Source organism: Chaetodon trifascialis, chromosome 13 (assembly GCF_039877785.1).
Source record: "Chaetodon trifascialis isolate fChaTrf1 chromosome 13, fChaTrf1.hap1, whole genome shotgun sequence".
Lineage (NCBI taxonomy): Eukaryota > Metazoa > Chordata > Actinopteri > Chaetodontiformes > Chaetodontidae > Chaetodon > Chaetodon trifascialis.
In genome coordinates, this window is record NC_092068.1 from 3,280,489 (window position 1) to 3,301,219 (window position 20,731).

At 43.7% G+C, this 20,731-nt stretch overlaps 1 protein-coding gene across 4 annotated transcripts in view; it reads right to left on the reverse strand.

Annotated features, from left to right (window-relative positions):
• gbf1 (golgi brefeldin A resistant guanine nucleotide exchange factor 1) overlaps positions 1 to 20,731 on the reverse strand; it is a 101,185-nt gene that overhangs the window by 46,530 nt on the left and 33,924 nt on the right. For all 4 annotated transcript variants that reach the window (XM_070978299.1, XM_070978301.1, XM_070978298.1 and 1 more), the window contains exon 4: positions 2,137 to 2,268. In XM_070978299.1, coding sequence (XP_070834400.1) covers positions 2,137 to 2,268 — 132 coding nt within the window. The remainder of the gene's footprint in view (positions 1 to 2,136; positions 2,269 to 20,731) is intronic.

Genomic DNA, 20,731 nt, shown 5'->3' on the forward strand with positions numbered 1-20,731 from the left:
GTGATGAGGCTAATGAGGACAGGCAGTCTTGACTGTACGCCAGCACAAGTCATCTTCTGCATCTAAGATGAGAATAGACCATTCCTGGCATTCCTGGACTGACCATCAGACGAACAATCACCAACAGACATAACCAAAAAAATGCCCATAGCTTCCGCATGGAAAACTCAGAACTTTGGACAGTGTCAAAATGATACACAGGCTTTCAATTAACCAGTGAAAATATTTCTGTGCATATACCTTTGACCATAGATGTCAGTGGCACTCAGGTATGTCATACCAAGTGATTGCTAATTATATATACTTTTAATAGTTTGACCCCTGCTCCACCTTGTATTAACATATGAGTTGTACCTGAATAAAAAAATAGGTTAGACAACAGGTGATGATGACAGCTCAAAATAGCTGAAGACATCCACAGGATATATTTCAGTAGCTTTGCTGGTGAAGCTAATGTCAGTGGAGAATCATATGATTCATTTCATTATCGCAGTCCTGAGTGATGGTGCTGCATGGGCTCTGCTTTTCTTCTTTTTTCTTTGTAGAGGAAGGGCTCATCTGCAGACGTGAACTTGGGTGACCTGGGAGGAGTTTTTCTTAAGACTGTGGCCAAAATGTACAGATGTCATTAAAACCTGCCTGAGATCTGAGTTCTGCATGCATTTACACGTTGAATTAACAAGTGTATTTCTTTAATAAAAACAACTTTATCCTCCATATAAGATATCCAGACACAGAATGCATATCAATAAAATCATGGAAATCAGGTCTATAAGTCTGTGTAGAAACACTTAAGGTTTTAAGAAAAAGGCTAGCAGGTGCCCCCGACTTAAAAAAAGCCAAGTCTGTGAAGAATATTGCTTAAAGCTGCAATAGGTAAGATGGAGAAGAGAGCAGACATAGCCTGAAATTTGTGCCCAGTCGCTACATCACAGTCACTAACATACCGTACGCACTGTGGAGTGTTACTGTAACAATCACCATATTAGCTTTATGGTTATTTGTTATAAGCTGTATGCTGTTGTTGGCAGCGGCGGTATGGGCAGTTTCTCCTTTGCGGGTGGCTGTTGCTCCACCATAGCTTTCACTAGCCTCCTGACGCCTCTCATAGAGCCAATTGACTGAGCGGCAGCCAGCAGCATGGGCGGAGGGAGGGGGTGGTTCGCAGCGTGTGTGAGTAGTGATTGACAGATGTTAGACACTCCCTTAGATGGTCCTCTGGCTCTGATTGGTTATTTTGTGTCAGGTGGGGTGGATTCTTGCAGATCGCAGTAGGAGCAATATAGGTGGGACCAATGGAGCTGTTTTTTTGTTTTTTTTCGTAGATTACATGTTTCATGTACTGCTGTCTGGGCAAAGGGACAGTTTTATCAAATATGACAAAAAAATTACTTTAATACAACTTATTGCAGCTTTAACTTGTATTTTGACAAAGAACAGATGTGACAGCAACTGCTCATAGGGATCTTAATCACTGTCAGTGAACGTGACCTAATTAGAAGAAGTACAGCAAATGAAACACTGGTTAGAGTGCAAAGCAATGAAAAAGCAATGGAAAACAAGACATGTGAAGAGTCTAATTAAGTGTGGTAATGCAATACGGTAAAATCACTTAATGTGGTAATGCCAACTAAATATTATCTTAAGCTGTATCAACATTGCCTACTATGAACAAAGAACAAATAGTTCTTCTTTTTAATGACCATGTGTTACAGAAGAAACTCTTTCTGTGCCTCTGTGCCAACACATATCTAAGATGATGATCACTCAGAGTACCTAAGTGTAATTTATGTAATTAAAAAACACACACACACACACAGGGCAACGCAGCGCAGTTCTAAAATGGTTCTGCAGATGCATCTCTGTGTGATCAACCCCTAACATGCTGGTTCTCTCCTTTTAAGGCATTCACCAGGTGTTCCCAAGCTCTCAGCCTTTGACCGGTACTGTAGGTATATATGCATGATGATAGATGATAGTCATCTATCATCAACTAATACTGCAAGCATTAGTATACATCAAGTAATCGACCTCTAAAAACATTGTGGGGCCATGTGCTTTTGAAAACACAGCAGATGTTGGTACACTTTCATGGGAAAACTTATCAGACACATTGTTAATGTCAAGATGTCTTACCTAGAAGGCCATAGGAAAGGAACTTGTTGACTGAGGTAAGAGCAAGGCCTGTAATCGGTCCAGTGGTGTCCTCAGAGCGGACCACTTCCAAGAAGGGCCTCAGAAAAATGTTGGGTTCAACATCTGACAACACTGAAGAAGAAGAGAGACAAACAGTCAGGTAAACACACAATGAACAATTGATCATGAGGATATGACTGTCACCCAAAATCTAACATGTACAGGATAGGATGCAGTCTGACACATTACAGATACTGTTTGAGACATATTTGACCTGACCAAAAATGCTATTCAAGGAAACACTACAAAAGATTAAAAAAAAAATAATAATATATATATATATATATATATTAGGGCTGTCAGTTTAACGCGTTAATTAGATTAATTAATTACACTGCAAATGAACACGCTATAAAAATTAACGCAATTAATCATGAGTGGCAAGTCAATCCGCAAGCATTTTAAATTTGGCCCTTTGAGTGACCCGTAGGCTGCAGTGGCAGGTCGCATCCTACCTGCGCCACTAGTCAAACGCAGGGTGACAACAGACATGGATGCGACACCGGAGAGCGAGGCAAGCCTACTTGGACCTTTGAACGGCAAGTTTATTTATAAAAAGAACAAAGACGGGACTATTAACAAGAACGCAGTGATTTGTACCTTGTGTAAAAAAGAATTTTCCTATCACCGTAGCAGCTCCAGCCTGAATTATCATTTAAACGCTAAACATGTAGTTGCTGCTAGTGCCGCTAGTGCTACCGTGAGCTCACTCCGCCAACCCACACTTGCTGAGTTAGGAAAACGAATGAGCAAAGCCACGACAGAAAAACTGACAAACTCCATCGCAAAGTGGGTTGCTGCTGATTGCAGGCCGATTTCAATCGTGGAAGACGAGGGCCTAAAAGAGGCGTTTCAGATAGCGTCATCTGACTCTAATTTCCAGCTACCGTCGAGAACTACAGTGATGAAAAGAATTCACCAGCTGTAATGTGAATGTCAGTGAACTGTAATGTCCTAGAATTCAAATTCTTTATTTGGGGACCTTTAGCAGATATGAGATTAAAATACGATTAATTAGATTAATTAATTACAAATCCTGTAATTAATTAGATTAATTTTTTTAATCGCCTGACAGCACTAATATATATTCATAGAGAGCCAAAGTAACAAGGGAAATTCTGAGATCTGCTCCAGAAGTAAGAAATCCCACTGCTAATACTGAAACTACAATTACCACATCATAGTTGAATGCCTCTGCCAAACAGTCAATATGCATTTAAATCTATATCTGTCCAGACTCACACAGTATAGGTAGTGAAGACTTTTAAGGAATATAATTAAAGGTATTAAGAGCACTTTTTGTTGAACTGGAAGTTCTCACTATATCAACATACATGATTCCAGTGATTCCACTGAGAAACAAGCTGTCTTCACTTAGAGACTGACAGAGAGCTTCATCACATGGAGCAACAACAATCACCTGAAGCTCAACATCAGCAGAACCAATGAGCTTGTGGACTACAACGCTTCAAATGTGGATGTTGCGACAAATTCTGAAACATGGCTGCTTCACACACATCTTCAACCCGCCAGCGCAGAATGATCTATACCATCAGCACCACCACAAAAACTGTTCTTTGTGCGTGCTTGTTGCAGGTGTAATGACATTCCCTCCATCTAAGACATTGTGTTCATAAGAATGGGATGGACATGAGGTCACAGTGACCTTTGACCTTTCACCATAAAAATCAAATCAGTTCATCATTGAGTGCCAATGGATGTTTGTCTTTTAAAAAAGTCCTCAAGGAGTTCTGTTCACATCACATCTCATTACTGGGACAGACGACAACCTGAAAACATAATGGTTCTGTCCATGGCTGCTGCTGTGAGGCATAGACACAGTGATGGAACGAAGCCTTTCTGAACAGTGTACTACGCAGCTTGCTTCATATTCTTTGATCACGGTGGTAGTATTAAAAAAAAAAAACAATCTAATATTTTTGTTTATTCAATTTGTATGTAGCAAACACCATTTCCCATAAACACTTGACATTCACAGGCAAAACATCACTGTTTGATAAGAAAAGATAAATCCACGAGTGAGTCGAGCTCAAACTGTCTGTAATAACTGCACTTTTTAGACAGCAGAGACTACCATTAGTTGGTGAGTTTTACAGCTATGGGTGAAACCAAGAGAGAATGACTCAAGTACCCACGCTGTGCTCGCAAAGTAATCATTTTCAGAAAGAATAATGAAAGAAATTATGAAGGATAGATTGCATTGACTTCCAGAAATTAGTGGACCAGATGCTAGCATGGATGTGATGTCATGACTGCAGCTCTATATACCAGTGTTTCCCAACCAGGGGTACGCGTACCGCTAGGGGTACGTGAGGACATTGCGGGGGGTACGTGGAAAAATTAAGAATTTATTTCCAAGATAATAAAAAATACTGGGGTTGGGGCTCGCAGGCGAGCGCCTGGTGGCCGGGTCTTTGCCCACGGGACCCGGCCGGGCACAGCCCGAAGGAGCGACGTGGGCCCGCCTTCCCGTAGGCCCACCACCCGCAGGAAGGATCAGAAGGGGCCGGTGCTATGTGGAATGGGTAGCAGTCGTGGGCGGGGGCCCCGACGACCCAAATCCTGGACAACGACTCTGGCTATGGGGACATGGAATGTCACCTCACTGTGGGGGAAAGAGCCTGAGCTAGTGCGGGAGGTTGAGCGGTACCGGCTAGAGATAGTCGGGCTCACCTCCACGCACAGTCTGGGCTCGGAAACCCAACTCCTTGAGAGAGGCTGGACTCTCTTCTACTCTGGAGTTGCCCGCGGTGAGAGGCGGCGAGCTGGTGTGGGCTTGCTTATAGCCCCCCAGCTCAGCCGCCATGTGTTGGAGTTCTCCCCGCTGAGCGAGAGGGTCGCTTCCCTGCGCCTTCGGGTTGGGGATAGGTCTCTCACTATTGTTTCGGCCTACGGGCCGAACAGTAGCGTAGAGTACCCGGCCTTCTTGGAGTCCCTGGGAGGGGTACTGGAAAGTGCTCCAACCGGGGACTCCATTGTTCTGCTGGGAGACTTCAATGCTCACGTGGGCAGCGACAGTGACACCTGGAGGGGAGTGATTGGGAGGAACGGCCTCCCCGATCTGAACCCGAGTGGTGTTCTGTTATTGGATTTCTGTGCTAGTCACAGTTTGTCCATAACGAACACCATGTTCGAGCATAAGGGTGTCCATCAGTGCACGTGGCACCAGGACACCCTAGGCCGGAGGTCAATGATCGACTTTGTAGTCGTATCATCTGACCTTCGGCGGTATGTCTTGGACACTCGGGTAAAGAGAGGGGCTGAGCTGTCAACTGATCACCACCTGGTGGTGAGTTGGATTCGCTGGCAGGGGAAGAAGCGGGACAGACTTGGCAGACCCAAACGTACCGTGAGGGTCTGTTGGGAACGTCTGGCGGAACCTGCTGTCAGGGAAGTTTTCAACTCCCACCTCCGGGAGAGCTTCAACCAGATCCCGAGGGAGGTTGGAGACATTGAGTCCGAATGGACCATGTTCTCCACTTCCATTGTTGATGCAGCCGTCCATAGCTGTGGCCGTAAAGTCGGCGGTGCCTGTCGTGGCGGCAACCCCCGAACCCGGTGGTGGACACCGGAAGTAAGGGATGCCGTCAAGCTGAAGAAGGAGTCCTATCGGGCCTGGTTGGCTCATAGGACTCCTGAGGCAGCTGATGGGTACCGGCAGACCAAGCGTGCGGCAGCTCGGGCGGTTGTAGAAGCAAAAACTCGGGTCTGGGAGGAGTTCGGGGAGGCCATGGAGGAGGACTACCGGTTGGCCTCGAGGAAATTCTGGCAAACCGTTCGGCGCCTCAGGAGGGGGAAGCAGCTTTCTGTCAACACTGTTTACAGTGGAGGTGGGGAGCTGTTGACCTCGACTGGGGATATTGTCGGGCGGTGGAAGGAATACTTCGAGGATCTCCTCAATCCCTCTGTCATGTCTTCCGTAGAGGAAGCAGAGACTGGGGACTTGGAGGTCGATTCATTCATCACCGGGGCTGAAGTCACTGAGGCAGTTCGCAAGCTCCTCGGTGGCAAAGCGCCGGGGGTGGATGAGATCCGCCCTGAGTACCTCAAGTCTCTGGATGTTGTAGGACTGTCTTGGTTGACACGCCTCTGCAGCATCGCGTGGCAGACGGGGACAGTGCCTCTGGACTGGCAGACTGGGGTGGTGGTCCCTCTTTTTAAAAAGGGGGACCGGAGGGTGTGTTCCAACTATCGGGGGATCACACTCCTCAGCCTCCCTGGTAAAGTCTATTCCAGGGTACTAGAGAGGAGAATCCGGCCGATAGTCGAACCCCGGATTCAAGAGGAACAATGCGGTTTTCGTCCTGGCCGTGGAACACTGGACCAGCTCTATACCCTCCACAGGGTGCTTGAGGGTTCATGGGAGTTTGCCCAAACAGTCCACATGTGCTTCGTGGACTTGGAGAAGGCATTCGACCGTGTCCCTCGCGTCATTCTGTGGGAGGTGCTCCAGGAGTATGGGGTTGGAGGCCCTCTGTTGAGGGCTGTACAGTCCCTGTACAACCGGAGCAGGAGCTTGGTCCGCATTGCCGGCAGTAAGTCGGACCTGTTCCCAGTGCATGTTGGACTCCGGCAGGGCTGCCCTATGTCACCGGTTCTGTTCATCATTTTTATGGACAGGATTTCTAGGCGCAGCCAGGGGCCGGAGGGGGTTCGGTTCGGGGGCCGGCAGATTTCGTCTCTGCTTTTCGCGGATGATGTTGTCTTGTTGGCTTCCTCGAGCCAGGACCTTCAGCATGCGCTGGGGCGGTTCGCAGCCGAGTGTGAAGCAGCTGGGATGAGAGTTAGCACCTCCAAGTCCGAGGCCATGGTTCTCGACCGGAAAAAGGTGGCTTGCTCCCTTCAGGTTGGAGGAGAGTTCCTGCCTCAAGTGGAGGAGTTTAAGTATCTTGGGATCCTGTTCACGAGTGAGGGAAGGATGGAACGTGAGATTGACAGGCGGATCGGTGCAGCGGCTGCAGTAATGCGGTCGCTGTATCGGTCTGTCGTGGTAAAGAAGGAGCTGAGCCGAAAGGCGAAGCTCTCGATTTACCGGTCAATCTACGTTCCTACCCTCACCTATGGTCATGAACTTTGGGTCATGACCGAAAGAACGAGGTCCCGGATACAAGCGGCTGAAATGAGTTTCCTCCGCAGGGTGGCGGAGCGCTCCCTTAGAGATAGGGTGAGGAGCTCTGTCACCCGGGAGGAGCTCAGAGTAGAGTCGCTGCTCCTCCGCATCGAGAGGAGTCAGCTGAGGTGGCTCGGGCATCTCTATCGGATGCCCCCTGGACGCCTCCCTAGGGAGGTGTTCCAGGCATGTCCCACCGGGAGGAGGCCCCGGGGAAGACCCAGGACACGCTGGGGTGACTACGTCACTCGGCTGGCCTGGGAACGCCTCGGGATCCCCCCGGAAGAGTTAGAGGAAGTGTCCGGGGAGAGGGAAGTCTGGGCGTCCCTGCTCAGACTGCTCCCCCCGCAACCCGGCCCCGGATAAGCGGAAGATAATGGATGGATGGATGGATAATAAAAAATATTCTCAGTCATTTCATAAGTCCGTCAATAAAATGGTACGTGTGTGCTATGACTTGTTTCCCTGGGGAGACAATAACCTGTGGCACAGCCATACCAAAATCAAAACAGCGGCAACCTGTTTACCTGCAGGTAAATATGGATAAATGGCTGAAACGTCCAGTTGCTGTGGATCCAGGAGGGGGAAAGGAGCCCGCCGACAAATGCAAGAAAGATGCCAAAAATGAACCAAGGCAGTATAGTGAAAACTATACTTTATATGGATTCACTTCTATGTCTGCGGACCCACCGCAGCCTCAGTGCTACTTTTGCAGTGAAGTCCTGGCAAATAACTCCATAAAGCCAGCCCATTTACAGCGACACCAGAGCACCAAACACTCGGAAAGTGTTGGTAAAACTGAGGAATTTTACAAATGTAAGCTGTCGGAATTTAAGTCAAGACAGACTGTAATGAGAAAAGCCACGAGTGTGTCAAGCAAAGCACTGGAGGCATCTTACGCTGTATCTCTGCTCATGGCGAAATCAAAAAAGCCTCACTCAATTGTTGAAGAGCTCATTCTCTTTTTTCTAATTTCAACTTCATTATTTTTCTTTAATAACAATATAATCATAATATATTAGTATTAATAATACAGTATTAATAATACAAACGTTAATATTATTTCTTATATTTATCATTTTTATTGCCTTGAAGGCAACATAACTTTATGTTTAATTTGAGTTAAATAAGAAGATAATGCCTGAATATTAATTTTCCAATTTAAGAAGATGAAATAAAATGACTTGCGTTGAATATTCAGTTGACGCTCACGTATGAGGGGGTACTCATGGTATGACAAAAAGGCTCAAGGGGTACACAAGACAAAAAAGGGTGGGAAACACTGCTCTATACAAACGTTTCAGTCCAAAGATAACAGATGTGACAAAAAGTCATTCTCTTTCTTTAAGACACAAGTCAAAAAACTGGACAAATGAACTTTATGATCTCTCCTCCTCTGCTGTACCTCCTGTACCTCTACATGTCACGGCAAAGCCACACCATGCGGGGTCCTTCTGTGAAGGCCTCATCCTTAGACAATGACGCACAAACAAGCCAGAACAGAGCGGTCTGCAGTGTTGTGTAGCTTTTAATATTCTTTTCCATGCACTCTGTATGATGGTCTGTGTAAACAGCACTGTTGGCCTGAGGGGGCCAGATCAATAAGGAATTAACGTCATAGGATGCTGAACCTCTGCTGCAGCTCGAGTGAGAGAGAAAGCAAGGAGGAATGTATGAGAATTAAGGAAGTGGGACAGGGATGGGAAAGTCAGCTCAGAGAAGCTGACAGTGCATTTAAACGAAGAGTTCAACATTTTGAGAAAAATGTTCACTTTGTTACTTCAAGATAATAACTCTTTATATAGCATTTTCAATATAGAGATGAGTGGAGCAAACAATGTGAAGCACGGATAAACAGCTGACATGGCTCTGTCCAAAGTTCAAAAATACACCTGTACACATCATGCTTTTACACCACGCCTGTTGTGTGGTTCATTCCTAATTGTACGACTACTGGTAAAATCTGCCAACAACTGGTCATTTCCGCTGCAACAACTGATAGTTGTGAGCTAAAAATGAGAGGCTTTCTTTTTGTCTACCTCTGTCGGAAATGAACCAAAATTTACAACAAATACCAACTGGCAAATCTGTAACCACTGTCATTTTTAACTGCCTGACTTTTCCCCTAGCACCACCATAAGCTCAAAATTTCAACAACAGACAGCCTAATACTATGGTTTCTGACCAAATATCTACAAATCTAGCACATTTTCCATCAGCCAAAACTAGACTTTTTATGTGCTAGTACAGTTAGCCTAACGCACTAAACTAAGATGGTAAACATGGTCAAAATAATACATACCTTCCTAACTGTCATTGTGAGCATGTTATTTCAAAAACATAACAGCAGAAAAAAGGGCCGTCTGGTGTTAAGAAAAATGTTGACTGTTTTTAAAAATTCTAAAATCATACATTTCTTTCTTTCTTTCAATAGAAACCTCAAATAATGAGCTATTATATTATTGACCTCACATAAATATCAGCTATCAGAAGCAAACTATGATCATCAGCACTTGTATTAAAAAGCTACACCAATTGAATCCTACATTTTATTAAATCCAGCTGCAGTGCGAGATGCAGCAGATCCTCCTCTGTAAACAGTTCACAAAGACGGGAGCTTCGCTGGGCATTCCACTCTGGGAAAACACCTTTGGCCAATCCACCCCAACTTCAATAGACTCTCTTTTTCTCTGGTGAATTCAGAGAGGAAGGGGGTCGAAAGGGGGAAGCAAAAATACAAAACAGGTAAAACAACAAGGGAGAAAATTAGTGGAGTCACGAACGCCGCTGTGAAATGTTGTGCCAGGGGAGTGCTTGCCACAGCAATACCGTGAGGATTATGGCTTTCTTAAGAGCAGCTCCAGTCCGGACGAGAAAAAACAACCTGAACATCAAAAGCGCCGAGGAGAGTGTCCAACCAATTTTCAAAAGTGCGCATGTGACCGCTGCGCATTAGTGTGTGATATCCAATACCCCTGCGGCTTGTTTAGAAATCAAATATGAAATAATTTGGAAATTTACACAGTCCCTTTATCGGCCGCCAGGTCACTTTTAGGCCTCACTTTCAAAAGCAAATCTCTTGCTTTCTGCTTTATTGAATATTTTTTCATCTGGTGCTTTATTTTAGTTATTGTTAAATCTGAAAGCTTGGAGCAGTTTTGGTTTAAAGGGTGAAGGGTGACACAGAGTGTAAGTTTACAAATGGCTGCATGTAAAATAAGCAGTTTTCCCTATGAAAGATATCATAAAAACATAAACTTATGAATGACACAAAATAAAAATTAAAATCAGTGTTAACTTCAGAGAGTGGAGTAGCTCTGTTGGTTTGATTGGTCCATCAGCTGCCATAAAACTTTTTAAAGAGGGTTTTTGTGTCCCATTACTTTACAGTGTAGTAAGGGTGAAAGGGGGGTGCTCAAATGAATCTGTCAATAGACCCTGATGAAGACTTCATCAGATGTGATCACCCTGTAAGTGCTGTGGCTGCGTTCCCAAAGACCACAGATTGGAAAACTCAATTGTGTTGTATTGATCCGGCTGGCCATCGGTGAACACAGGGCTGACTGGAGCGGTCTGTCGGTGGCCACCACCAATCTTCTTATATAAAGTCTAAATACAGGCTCTGTACTTCAACTCAATCTCCGGGGCTTGTGGTGTGGAGTGAAATAAATAACGACGGCTGCAGCCGTGGTGAGGCAATCATTCTATAACCAGGTTAACCTCTGGCTGACATTGACCAAAAAAAAAAAAAAACCCACAGGATTAAAGCGACTCACCGAAGCATGCATGTTGCCATCTAAGGGCTGGGTTTGCTGGGTACAAGTCCTGATTTAAGAGTGCGTACAAGTCAAAACTTGATCTTAATTGGTAAAAAAAAAGAGGTTTGTGAAATGAGCCTATTACGATTCACCATGAGCCTAATCCTATCTACCTTTACCATGCTGGAGCTCCTTCTTTCTGCTCGGAGCTGTAGTGAGAGTATCCAGCCATGTGTGGATTACCTCTCCAAATGACCCCAGCAAGGAGAGAGAGGGGAGGCAGGGGTGAACCTTTGCCCCCAGGAGAGCACCTCGGGATGAGGCCAGCTCACCGCTAAACAGAAGCCATCTTTAACACATGCACATCTATTGGCACTGGAGCAGAAAAGGCTTAGAACACAGAGAACAACAGCAGGAGAAGCTGCAGATACACCTTATTGTCCAGAAGAGACCGGAGAAAAAACTGCACAGAAAATATGAAGAAATGAAACACAAACAATCTCTACATCCAACCAGACCACATTTCTCTGTGGAGTCTCCAAAGACCTTTGCAGGTCTTTCTAAGCAGAGTCGAGACTTTTACAAATAAGTCTGTCTTCCACAGAATCGCAGTGTAGAGGTGCTGGACAGAGGCAAAATATCAATTTCTTTTAACGGCTGATACATCAAAACAGAGGAGGTTTACATTCGTATAGTACTGGAAAGAACAAATGGAAGATTGTCGAAGTAATGCAAGAAAATTGCAAAGCCTAAACATGTAAAAGAAGCCATTGGATCCCATTGTGTTCCAAAAAGCACGAAAAACATGCAGCACTGTTACGCAAAGTCTATGATCATCACACACAACTTGGAAAGTAATGCTAAATGCAATTTATGTCAATTCGGTATAACCAATTGGTCTCATGTGTGTGTGTGTGTGTATGTGTGTGTGTGTGTGTGTGTATGTGTGTGTGTGTGTGTGTGTGTGTGTGTGTGTGTGTGTGTGTGTGTGTGTGTATATAGAGAGAGAGGGGTATATGGTTTATAGAGGTTTTTCATACAAATAAACTGTTGTGATAAACATTGACTGTTAGCATGTTGAATCCATTTTTAATGATTTTCTGGTTAGAATGTGACACCCCGTTGATAAGGCAATGAGCAGCTGAGTCATTTTTGACTTAATAATGCAATGATGTGAGATAAGGCAAATGTGAAATAACACCAGTGTTATCCTTAAATAACTGAACTTTCAAAAGCCATTTCATGTCATCAACCTCTGCACAGTATTAGTTTTATTTAATTGCATTGTTATGTTGGAGATACTAACGTAGTGTTGATATATAGATATTTTTTCAAAACTTCATATCATCACTGACTGTTGTTGAATCTTATTTATCACATTTTCTATATTGCCATTCTATGTATCGTCAGAGAAGAGTGGAAGAGAAAAAAGGATTGAAAGAGCGGTTGGAGTATACAGAAGAGTGGTCAGTGCCTTCTCCTTCTCTTGGAAAAAGACAAGAGACCTGGCAGCAGCTCAAGAGGAGCTCAAACTACCACAGCACAAGATGGTCAAGTCACCTAAAAGATGGGGGTCAAGTCAAAAGATGGTAAAGAGTGTGCTGGAACCAGAGTAAACCATTGCACAGGTCTTGTGGTAAAAAACCCCAAAAAGACAGCATCTGGTTCCCATGTGGAAGGATACAGATGTCCTCGAGGCAATCCACAAGGTATTGAATCCACTTCTACACTTCACAGATGCCCTCTCTGGGTAAGACTATATCAGTGTATCTTTTTCCAAAACAGTCCCACAACTTCAATAAAGAGGTGTTAAAGCATGAATGATGACAGTGTCACTGAACATTTAAAAGAGAAATATGATGACATCACCACTGATGACCTTCTGTGCATGGCATTATCAGTAAATCCTAGTCTAGGTTCAAGACCACGTACATAAGAGAGGAGAAATTAAAAGCCATACAAGACAGATCCACAACTGACATGTTGGAAGAGGAGCAGGAGCTGGAAAGGAGCTGCTGCAGCTGCACCTACACCAGAAGAGATGCACAGGAACTGGGTACTTTCAAAAAATCCTCCACCAGCACCACATCAGGTCTTGAAGAAGGGCAGCCTACTGAGCCTGAACTCAACAACTACCTGCTACCTCCTGATACAGACAGTGAGACCTTTCCCCTGGCATGGTGGAAGATGCATGGAACATCCTTTCCTAGAGTGAGCCTCCTGGCAAAATGCTACCTTTGCAGACCTGTCACCTTCCTCCTCAGAGAGTGCTTTGAGAACAGGGACCAAGACTGCACCCTGCCATAGGGCAGCTTTAAAGTCTGAGACAGTTGGCCAATTAGTCCTTCTTGCAAGAAACGTGTGGTGAACTTGCCAAGAATGTGTAATATTCAAAGAATTTACAGGAGTATAACCACCTGCAACATGGAAGTTTTTGTTTTATTTTTCCATGTTGGCTCTGTTGAATGTTTGACATCTACTCGTTCTGTTCAGAAATATATTCTAATCATAAATCATAACTGATTTTCTGGTTTCTTTAAGGTTCTGTCCTGTCCTGTGTTAAAATTTTTGGCCTTATCATTCAGTCCTATCTACTGTGCTACCATTTTGCTTGCAAATGCTTATGATGTTTAAGGTGGGAGAAAAAATTATTAATGTGCACCTTTTTGACTGACTTTGAGCTATGACATGCATGTAGCAAAGTACCTGGATTCTGAAGCTAAATCTGTTCTTTAATCTATCCTCCCTCCCAGCTTCTAATGCTTAGCTCTTTTCAGGGTGTAGTCATGCTGTGCACATTACCACACAGTGCCACTCAATACAACTGATAGAGTTTTTGTATTTGCATTCATATCCATAGTGATGTTAATGTTATTCCTTTAAAAATGTTTAAATTTAACTGTGTGAATGTGCATTTTATATTTAGTGCAACAAGACCACCAGACATAGCTATTTTCTGTTCATTCCCATTCTGATGTACAGTGGGTCTAAATAGGTCAAGGTCCTCTGTGTGTTACCATTAAATAAAAAAAAAAATCCAAACTGGGCAGCTGTTGGAATATTATGATGGAGGAATTCCACAGCACTTATGATCAAGGTACAGCGGTGCTGAAGGCAGGAGAGAGAGACTCACTAAGAAACACTAAAGCTGCAGCTGCTGGTTTAGGCAAATCATCTGCTGTTGATTCATTACAATCATAAAAGGACAGAGAACTGAATCCTCCAGTCTAATGTGTCGAATTCTACAGTGACACAAGCCTCCGCTTCAACTGCATTACCATCTACTTTCTACTGGGCATGACATCTGACTTTTAGATAATGCTTCAAAATATCTTATTTTACTGTATATCATTAAAATATCTGTGTTGCGGAGTTCACAAAAAGAGAAAGCATGTATGATTGAGTAACGAAACAGCAGATCCTTTGTTATGTGAAATCTTGAGAAGGCTAAACACATGATTATTTAAAAAATCAATGCATCTATGAGCAGGCACAGCAGAAGAAATCTGTAAAGAAACAACATGGTCCAGCTGTTTGACTTCACTGCGGTATACACCTGTCTGTACAGCACACGCACGCACGCACGCACGCACGCGCGCACGCGCGCACGCGCGCACAAAATCAGCCCCAACACTGACACACACTTCACAAGCTGTCAGTGAAAATGGACAAAATAAAATGACATCTTCTATTAGGTGCAACAGAGGCAAGGAGAGGTGGAGCAGCAAATGCGGGGGGGGGTGAAAGCCCCTTTTGACTGACGCAGCGGCCCAAAACCAAACACTGATGGTTATTGATCTGGACCTCTTCAGCTGCTAAAATTAAGAGTCAGGGTCCTTGGTTGCAATGCCGAGGCTCCTCGTACTGAGGAGAAAGGCGACGGTTTAACAAGACCGGCAAGGCTAAATGAAATCCACAGAGAATTCTGCTGCTCATCTGCTGAACAAAGTCCTGCATGACAGTATTTTTATACATCTGTCGGGAGAAGTTTGATGAATGTCAGCTCTCCTTAGCCCTCTGCCCCCACCCTTGTTTCGTTCATTCTTCTTTTCAGCCCTCAGTCCTTGTATTCTCCTGAATGAAATAGACACTTGTAGAGGGGGGCAATTAGGATGGAACAATGCTATGGAGCACATATGGTCATTTCACTGGGTCACAGTGGTATTTTATAGATGCTTGAAACAATGCCTCTGCGCAACCTAAACAGGCAATTTGAAAGCCCCGGAGAAATTAAAACTTTTCTAAAATGCTTGGGAGGACAGCTGTAATGGCTACTGCAGGAGAGCATTTCCTAAAGGGCTCCACGGAATACACTTTGCATTTGTATTTACAAGAACGCTCTTACTGGATTGTTCCAGGAGGAAGCAGCAGAGAACCAACAGCCTCACAAGCATGTATAAGCTCCTAAAGTCCAATCAATCACAAAGTCAATCAAAAGATGACTTCATATTGCTTCCTCAGAAAAGTAACAAATGTAACAGTTGCTACTTAGTTTAACAGTTGAACTGGCAATTAAACAAGCTCGCATCCAAGTTATTATAAGTGAAGCCCACAAAGTACAGCTTTGTGTGTTTGTGTGTGGGGGGGTTTTTCAAAGCTCAAAGATCCCCCTGTTCTTTGCATGAGCAACATATAAATTTTTTTATTATGCTATATTTCAAGCTCTGAGCTAAATACCAGACATTTTCATGTAAAATACAGTCAAAAGATGCAGAGATTCTCAGGGTATCACGCAAATGTGAAAAGTTATGGGGTGAAGCATTGTCAAATTCCATGTCAAAGACAGGAAGACTGAAGTTTCTGGGGTGCTTTAACTGTCAACCACATTACCTGTACCTATACCTATATTGATTGTCTACGCAGAAAATAAAGCTTTTCCTTCTGGAACCCTGGATGCTCAAAATAACTAGTCCCCATTCACAATTCTATCTGGTTTTAAAGCTGAATAGATTTTTGCCTTTTGAGATGTAACATGCTGCAAAATCTGTCACTCATTCAAAGCATCATCCTTTTATGTTAATGCAAATCTATGTGAAACCAACAACAATGGCACAAAATGGTGATATTAGATGAGACAATTACACAGACACAAGAAGCAACAAAAAGTGCTTTTGTGTTTGGAACAATCATCCTTTGTTGTACTGCATCATCTAGTCACTATTACTGATTAATAACCCAGTGAAGGCAGTCTGTCAAAAATGCACTTATTTCAAAAACAATTTTAAATTACATTACTTACAAGCAAATCATTTCCAAAGACGGAGCTGTAATAAACAGCACTTTGAGAGATTCCACCTGTGTGTGACCATAATTACGCGAACATAAGTATGTGAGTTCTGTTTCCCCATCATTTTTCACTGAAATCCTTTGGAAAGTCACAGAATGACCCCCATTGCTGGTCTTCCATGCTTTGTTTGCTGCAACTGAGGCCCTGATGTTAATGATGACACCACTAAAGACCAACCAAACACACAGCACTGGTGGCAACCTCTGACCTGAAGGGCTGAGTTCAAATTGGCCTTTGGACTTCATGCTGATCATTAAGACAAACTGGACCACCTGTCAATGGGAAGGCATATGGCTCCAATTATGTATGAGGCATGAGAGAGTAAGTGTGGGGGGGTGAATGTAATAGAGGTATTACAGGCAAGGTGATAAGGCTAGGACATAGGGTTAAAGAATGTAGGAAATGCAGTTAACTACAATGTTGTAGGCATTATGAATATCCATCCATTATCTATACCGCCTATCCCTTTCGGGGTTGCGGGGGGCTGGAGCCTGTCCCAGCTACAATGGGCGAGAGGCGGGGTACACCCTGAACCGGTCGCCAGCCGATTGCAGGGCCACATGCAAGGACAAACAACCATTCACACTCACACTCACACCTATGGACAATTTAGAGTCATCAATTAACCTAATGAGCATGTTTTTGGTCTGTGGGAGGAAGCCGGAGTACCCGGAGAGAACCCACGCATGCACGGGAAGAACATGCAAACTTCACACAGAAAGGCCCCGCCTGACCCGGGGATCGAACCGGCCTGACCCTGTGTGTTCCCCGGGTCAGGCGGGGCCTTTCTTCGTGCTGTGAGGCACGCGCACTACCTGCTGCGCCACCGTGCAGCCCGCATTATGAATATATTTTATTTAATTTCATTTGGAGTTCAAACTCTGCATGGATTTTAGAACCAGAACCAGATAACTGCTATAATATGTTTCATAGTGTATACTATGTTAAAGTGTGACCTTTTCATACCAAATGCCTGATATTGAACCTGGGTGATAAATCAAATTACAGCATCTTTACACATAAAGGTCAGTTTACTGGTCATGGATTACTCCTCAGCCTGTGAAAACATTTGTATAATGACTTCAGTGGCTCTGAAGAGGCCTTGTCAAGTCTGAGAAAATAACCCTGATGATGTAAGCAGGGTTGGGCTTGGAGAGTACTTTCTGTCCACAGAAAGCTTGTGAACAAACTGGTAGTGTGGAGTTCAAAAGACATTTACCAAGCAAGACTGACTGAATGAAAACATGCTATTGGATGCATCATGGGGAATATAGGATCCAGGCACATACGAGGGACTACAATTCAGAATCTCAATTTCTGGGGCCCGCTGCACCAACAGGGATAACGTCTGTGCTTAAACTAAGTCAGTCATAACTTGATGTACCAAGTCCAAACTAATAGTTACACCAGTTGCATCATCTCAGCTTAAGCCTTCTTCTTGCCAAGACCAGGCATAAATCTTAGGCCTGGTCAGGAGCAGCTGTAAAGTCAAAAACTGGCTGCAACACAAGCCCAAAGCATGATCGATCCACCCCTGTGGTTGACAGTTGGAGAGGTCTTCTTTTCATGAAATTCTGCACCCTTTTTCTCCAAATATACCTTTGCTCATTACAGCCAAAAGTTCAATTTCCTCAGTCCACAGGACTTCTTTCCAAAATGCATGAGGCTTGTTTAGATGTTCCTTTGCAAATTTCTGAGACTGTATTTTGTGGTGAGGATGCAGGAAAGATTTTCTTCTGATGTCTCTTGCATGAAGGTCATACTTGTGCAAGTTTCACTGCAGAGGAACCACCTCTCTGGTGTCTGCTAAATCTTCATCATCGCCAGTCAAACAGGTGATTTGATTTGTCATTCTAGGAGCCCTATGAGCGCTTCTCTCAGAAAATTCTCTTGGTCTTCCAGGCCTGAACCTGACCACAACTGTTAAATGTCATTTCTTAAATTACATTACATTACAAAGAGAGGGAAGAGCTACCTGAAAACTCTTTGCTATCTTCTTCTAGCCTTATCCTGCTTTGTGAGCATACATTATTTTAATGTTCACAACACTAAGCTGCTACTTAGAAGAGTCCATGGCTGCTGATCGTTGGGATGCAGTGATGCATGGTCACAGTATTTATAAAGCTTTGAAATTTGCATCACCTGGCCTTTCCTAATGATGATTTTGAAGACCTTGTCAAGACCTTGGTAAGGTCTTGACAAGTTATCTGAGACTCAAAGCTCTTCAGGTGCCCAAACATTTACATGGTGCTCCTTTCCTTTTTTTCGCTCTAAAATTGTACAAACCAAAAACAATGCACTAATCTTGAACTTTAGATCAGTTCCTCTTCCACTTATTTAACATTTTACAGTACCAGAAATGTTGACCAGGAGTGCCCAAACTTTTTCATGCCACTATAAACTGATGGACCTGGCAAGGAATGCATTCATCAGAGAAGCCACCAAGAGGCCAATGGCAACTCTGGAGGAGTTGGAAAGATTTAAAGCTCAGGTGGGAGAATCTGACCACAGAACAACTATTAGTTGTACATTGCACAAATCTCGATGTTATGGAAAAGTAGTGAGAAGAGAGCTGCTGCTGAAAGAAAGCTGTATAAAATCCTATTTGGAGTTTGCCACAAACTACGTGGAAGATTCAGCAAACATGTGGAAGAAGGTACTCTGGTCAAATGAGAAAAAAAAAAATCAAGCTTTTGGCTCTGATGCAAAATGCTATGTGGGCTGGAAATCTAATACTGCATATCATCCCCACAATGAAACATGGAGGTAGCAACATCACAGCATCAGCAGGTCCTGGGAAACTGGTCAGGATTGAGGGAAAGATGGACTGAGCCATACACAGGGCAATTCTTGAAGAAAACCTGTTTCTGTCGGCAAGAGACTTGAGACTGGGGTGAGGAATTCCCTTCCAGCAGCGCAATGACCCTACGCATATGGCCAGAACTTCATGGCCCAGTCAAACCTTTGAACTCAATCCAATTGAGAATCTGTGGCAAGATTTGAAAATTGTTGTTCACAAACAGTATCCATTCAATCTGACTGACACTGAGCTGTTTTTTGCCAAGAATAATAGGCAAAAATTGCAGTCTCTAGATGTGCAGGCTAGCAGAGACATACCCCAACAGACTCAGTGCTGTAATTGTACCTAAAGGTGGTTCTACCAAGTAATAAATCAAGGGGATAAATACTTGTGCATCCACCAGATGTCTGTTTTTTTGTGTGTTAATTATTGTTTGTGTTGTAACAAAAGATCACTTTAATTCTTAAAAATTAATTAAAAAATAAAATTAATTTAATTTTAGTAATTCATGCTTTTGCACAATGTTTAAAATGTGAAACATGAATTCTACTTCTGTCAGGAGAGAAAGCTTCTGAAATAACATATAGTCCAGACCTTGGATCTCTAAAAATCTCTCTAACAAAAAAAACAAAAAACAAACACACAGCCAGTAAAGAAGGTGCATTCAAACAGCATGACTTCATTACCAAACCTTGCCTGGGCTGAAGCCTACCAGCCACTGCACTGCTTTGCACCTGTTATCCTGTATATAAAATGTATTTTCTATGCTGCATACTTTGCACAGAGGCCACATTATTCCGTCAGAGAGCTGGCTGGGCCCCAACTTCCACTTAATGTGTTTCACAGCCTGCTGTCCCCTCTGATGGATGGACATACTTTACGCTCAGTGTACTTATAAATAACGGATGTTTTATTATGCTGAATTCAAACCTGAGGGAGTGCATATAAACATTTCTGTATAAGTGTGTAGTGTATAATATTCTGGTATCACTGTTAGCACACGGAAGTAACTCATCAGGATATCGTTTGTGTAAAATAACATTCTTCATGTGAATTTATCTTTCATAGTTGCGTATCTCTGTCCTTCACTGGAGCTGACAAAACATCAACTCTACACATTTCTTTAGATGGCCTGCCTTGGTATAAATGCAGCCAACTAATCCAAACCATTCTATTTAATTTTGATTCATAAGTGTTTGCTTGTAGTGTCACAGTGAGGTGCCCTTCAGATGAGGCAGGCTCGTATTATCACTTCTATTTCCAGAAAAACAAACAGTGGAGAGCAAGACGCACAATTTCCATCCCATCCTTTAACCACGTACCCTTGCCAATGTCAGTGTGTGTCTTGGTTAAGATGTTGGGCGGGGAAAGAAAAAGGGGATGAGGACGGGATCGTGAGGGAGGGAGGACGCATACAGTTGGGGTAATGAGGTTTGCTCAAGGTTGGGTACAGTATAGGGTTAAGCTGCAGATGGCATCCATTTGGCGGATAAACCAGCACACATGCTTGGGCTCGGACTGGATTTCACACCGCTCTTGATGAGTACCGCTTTCCACAA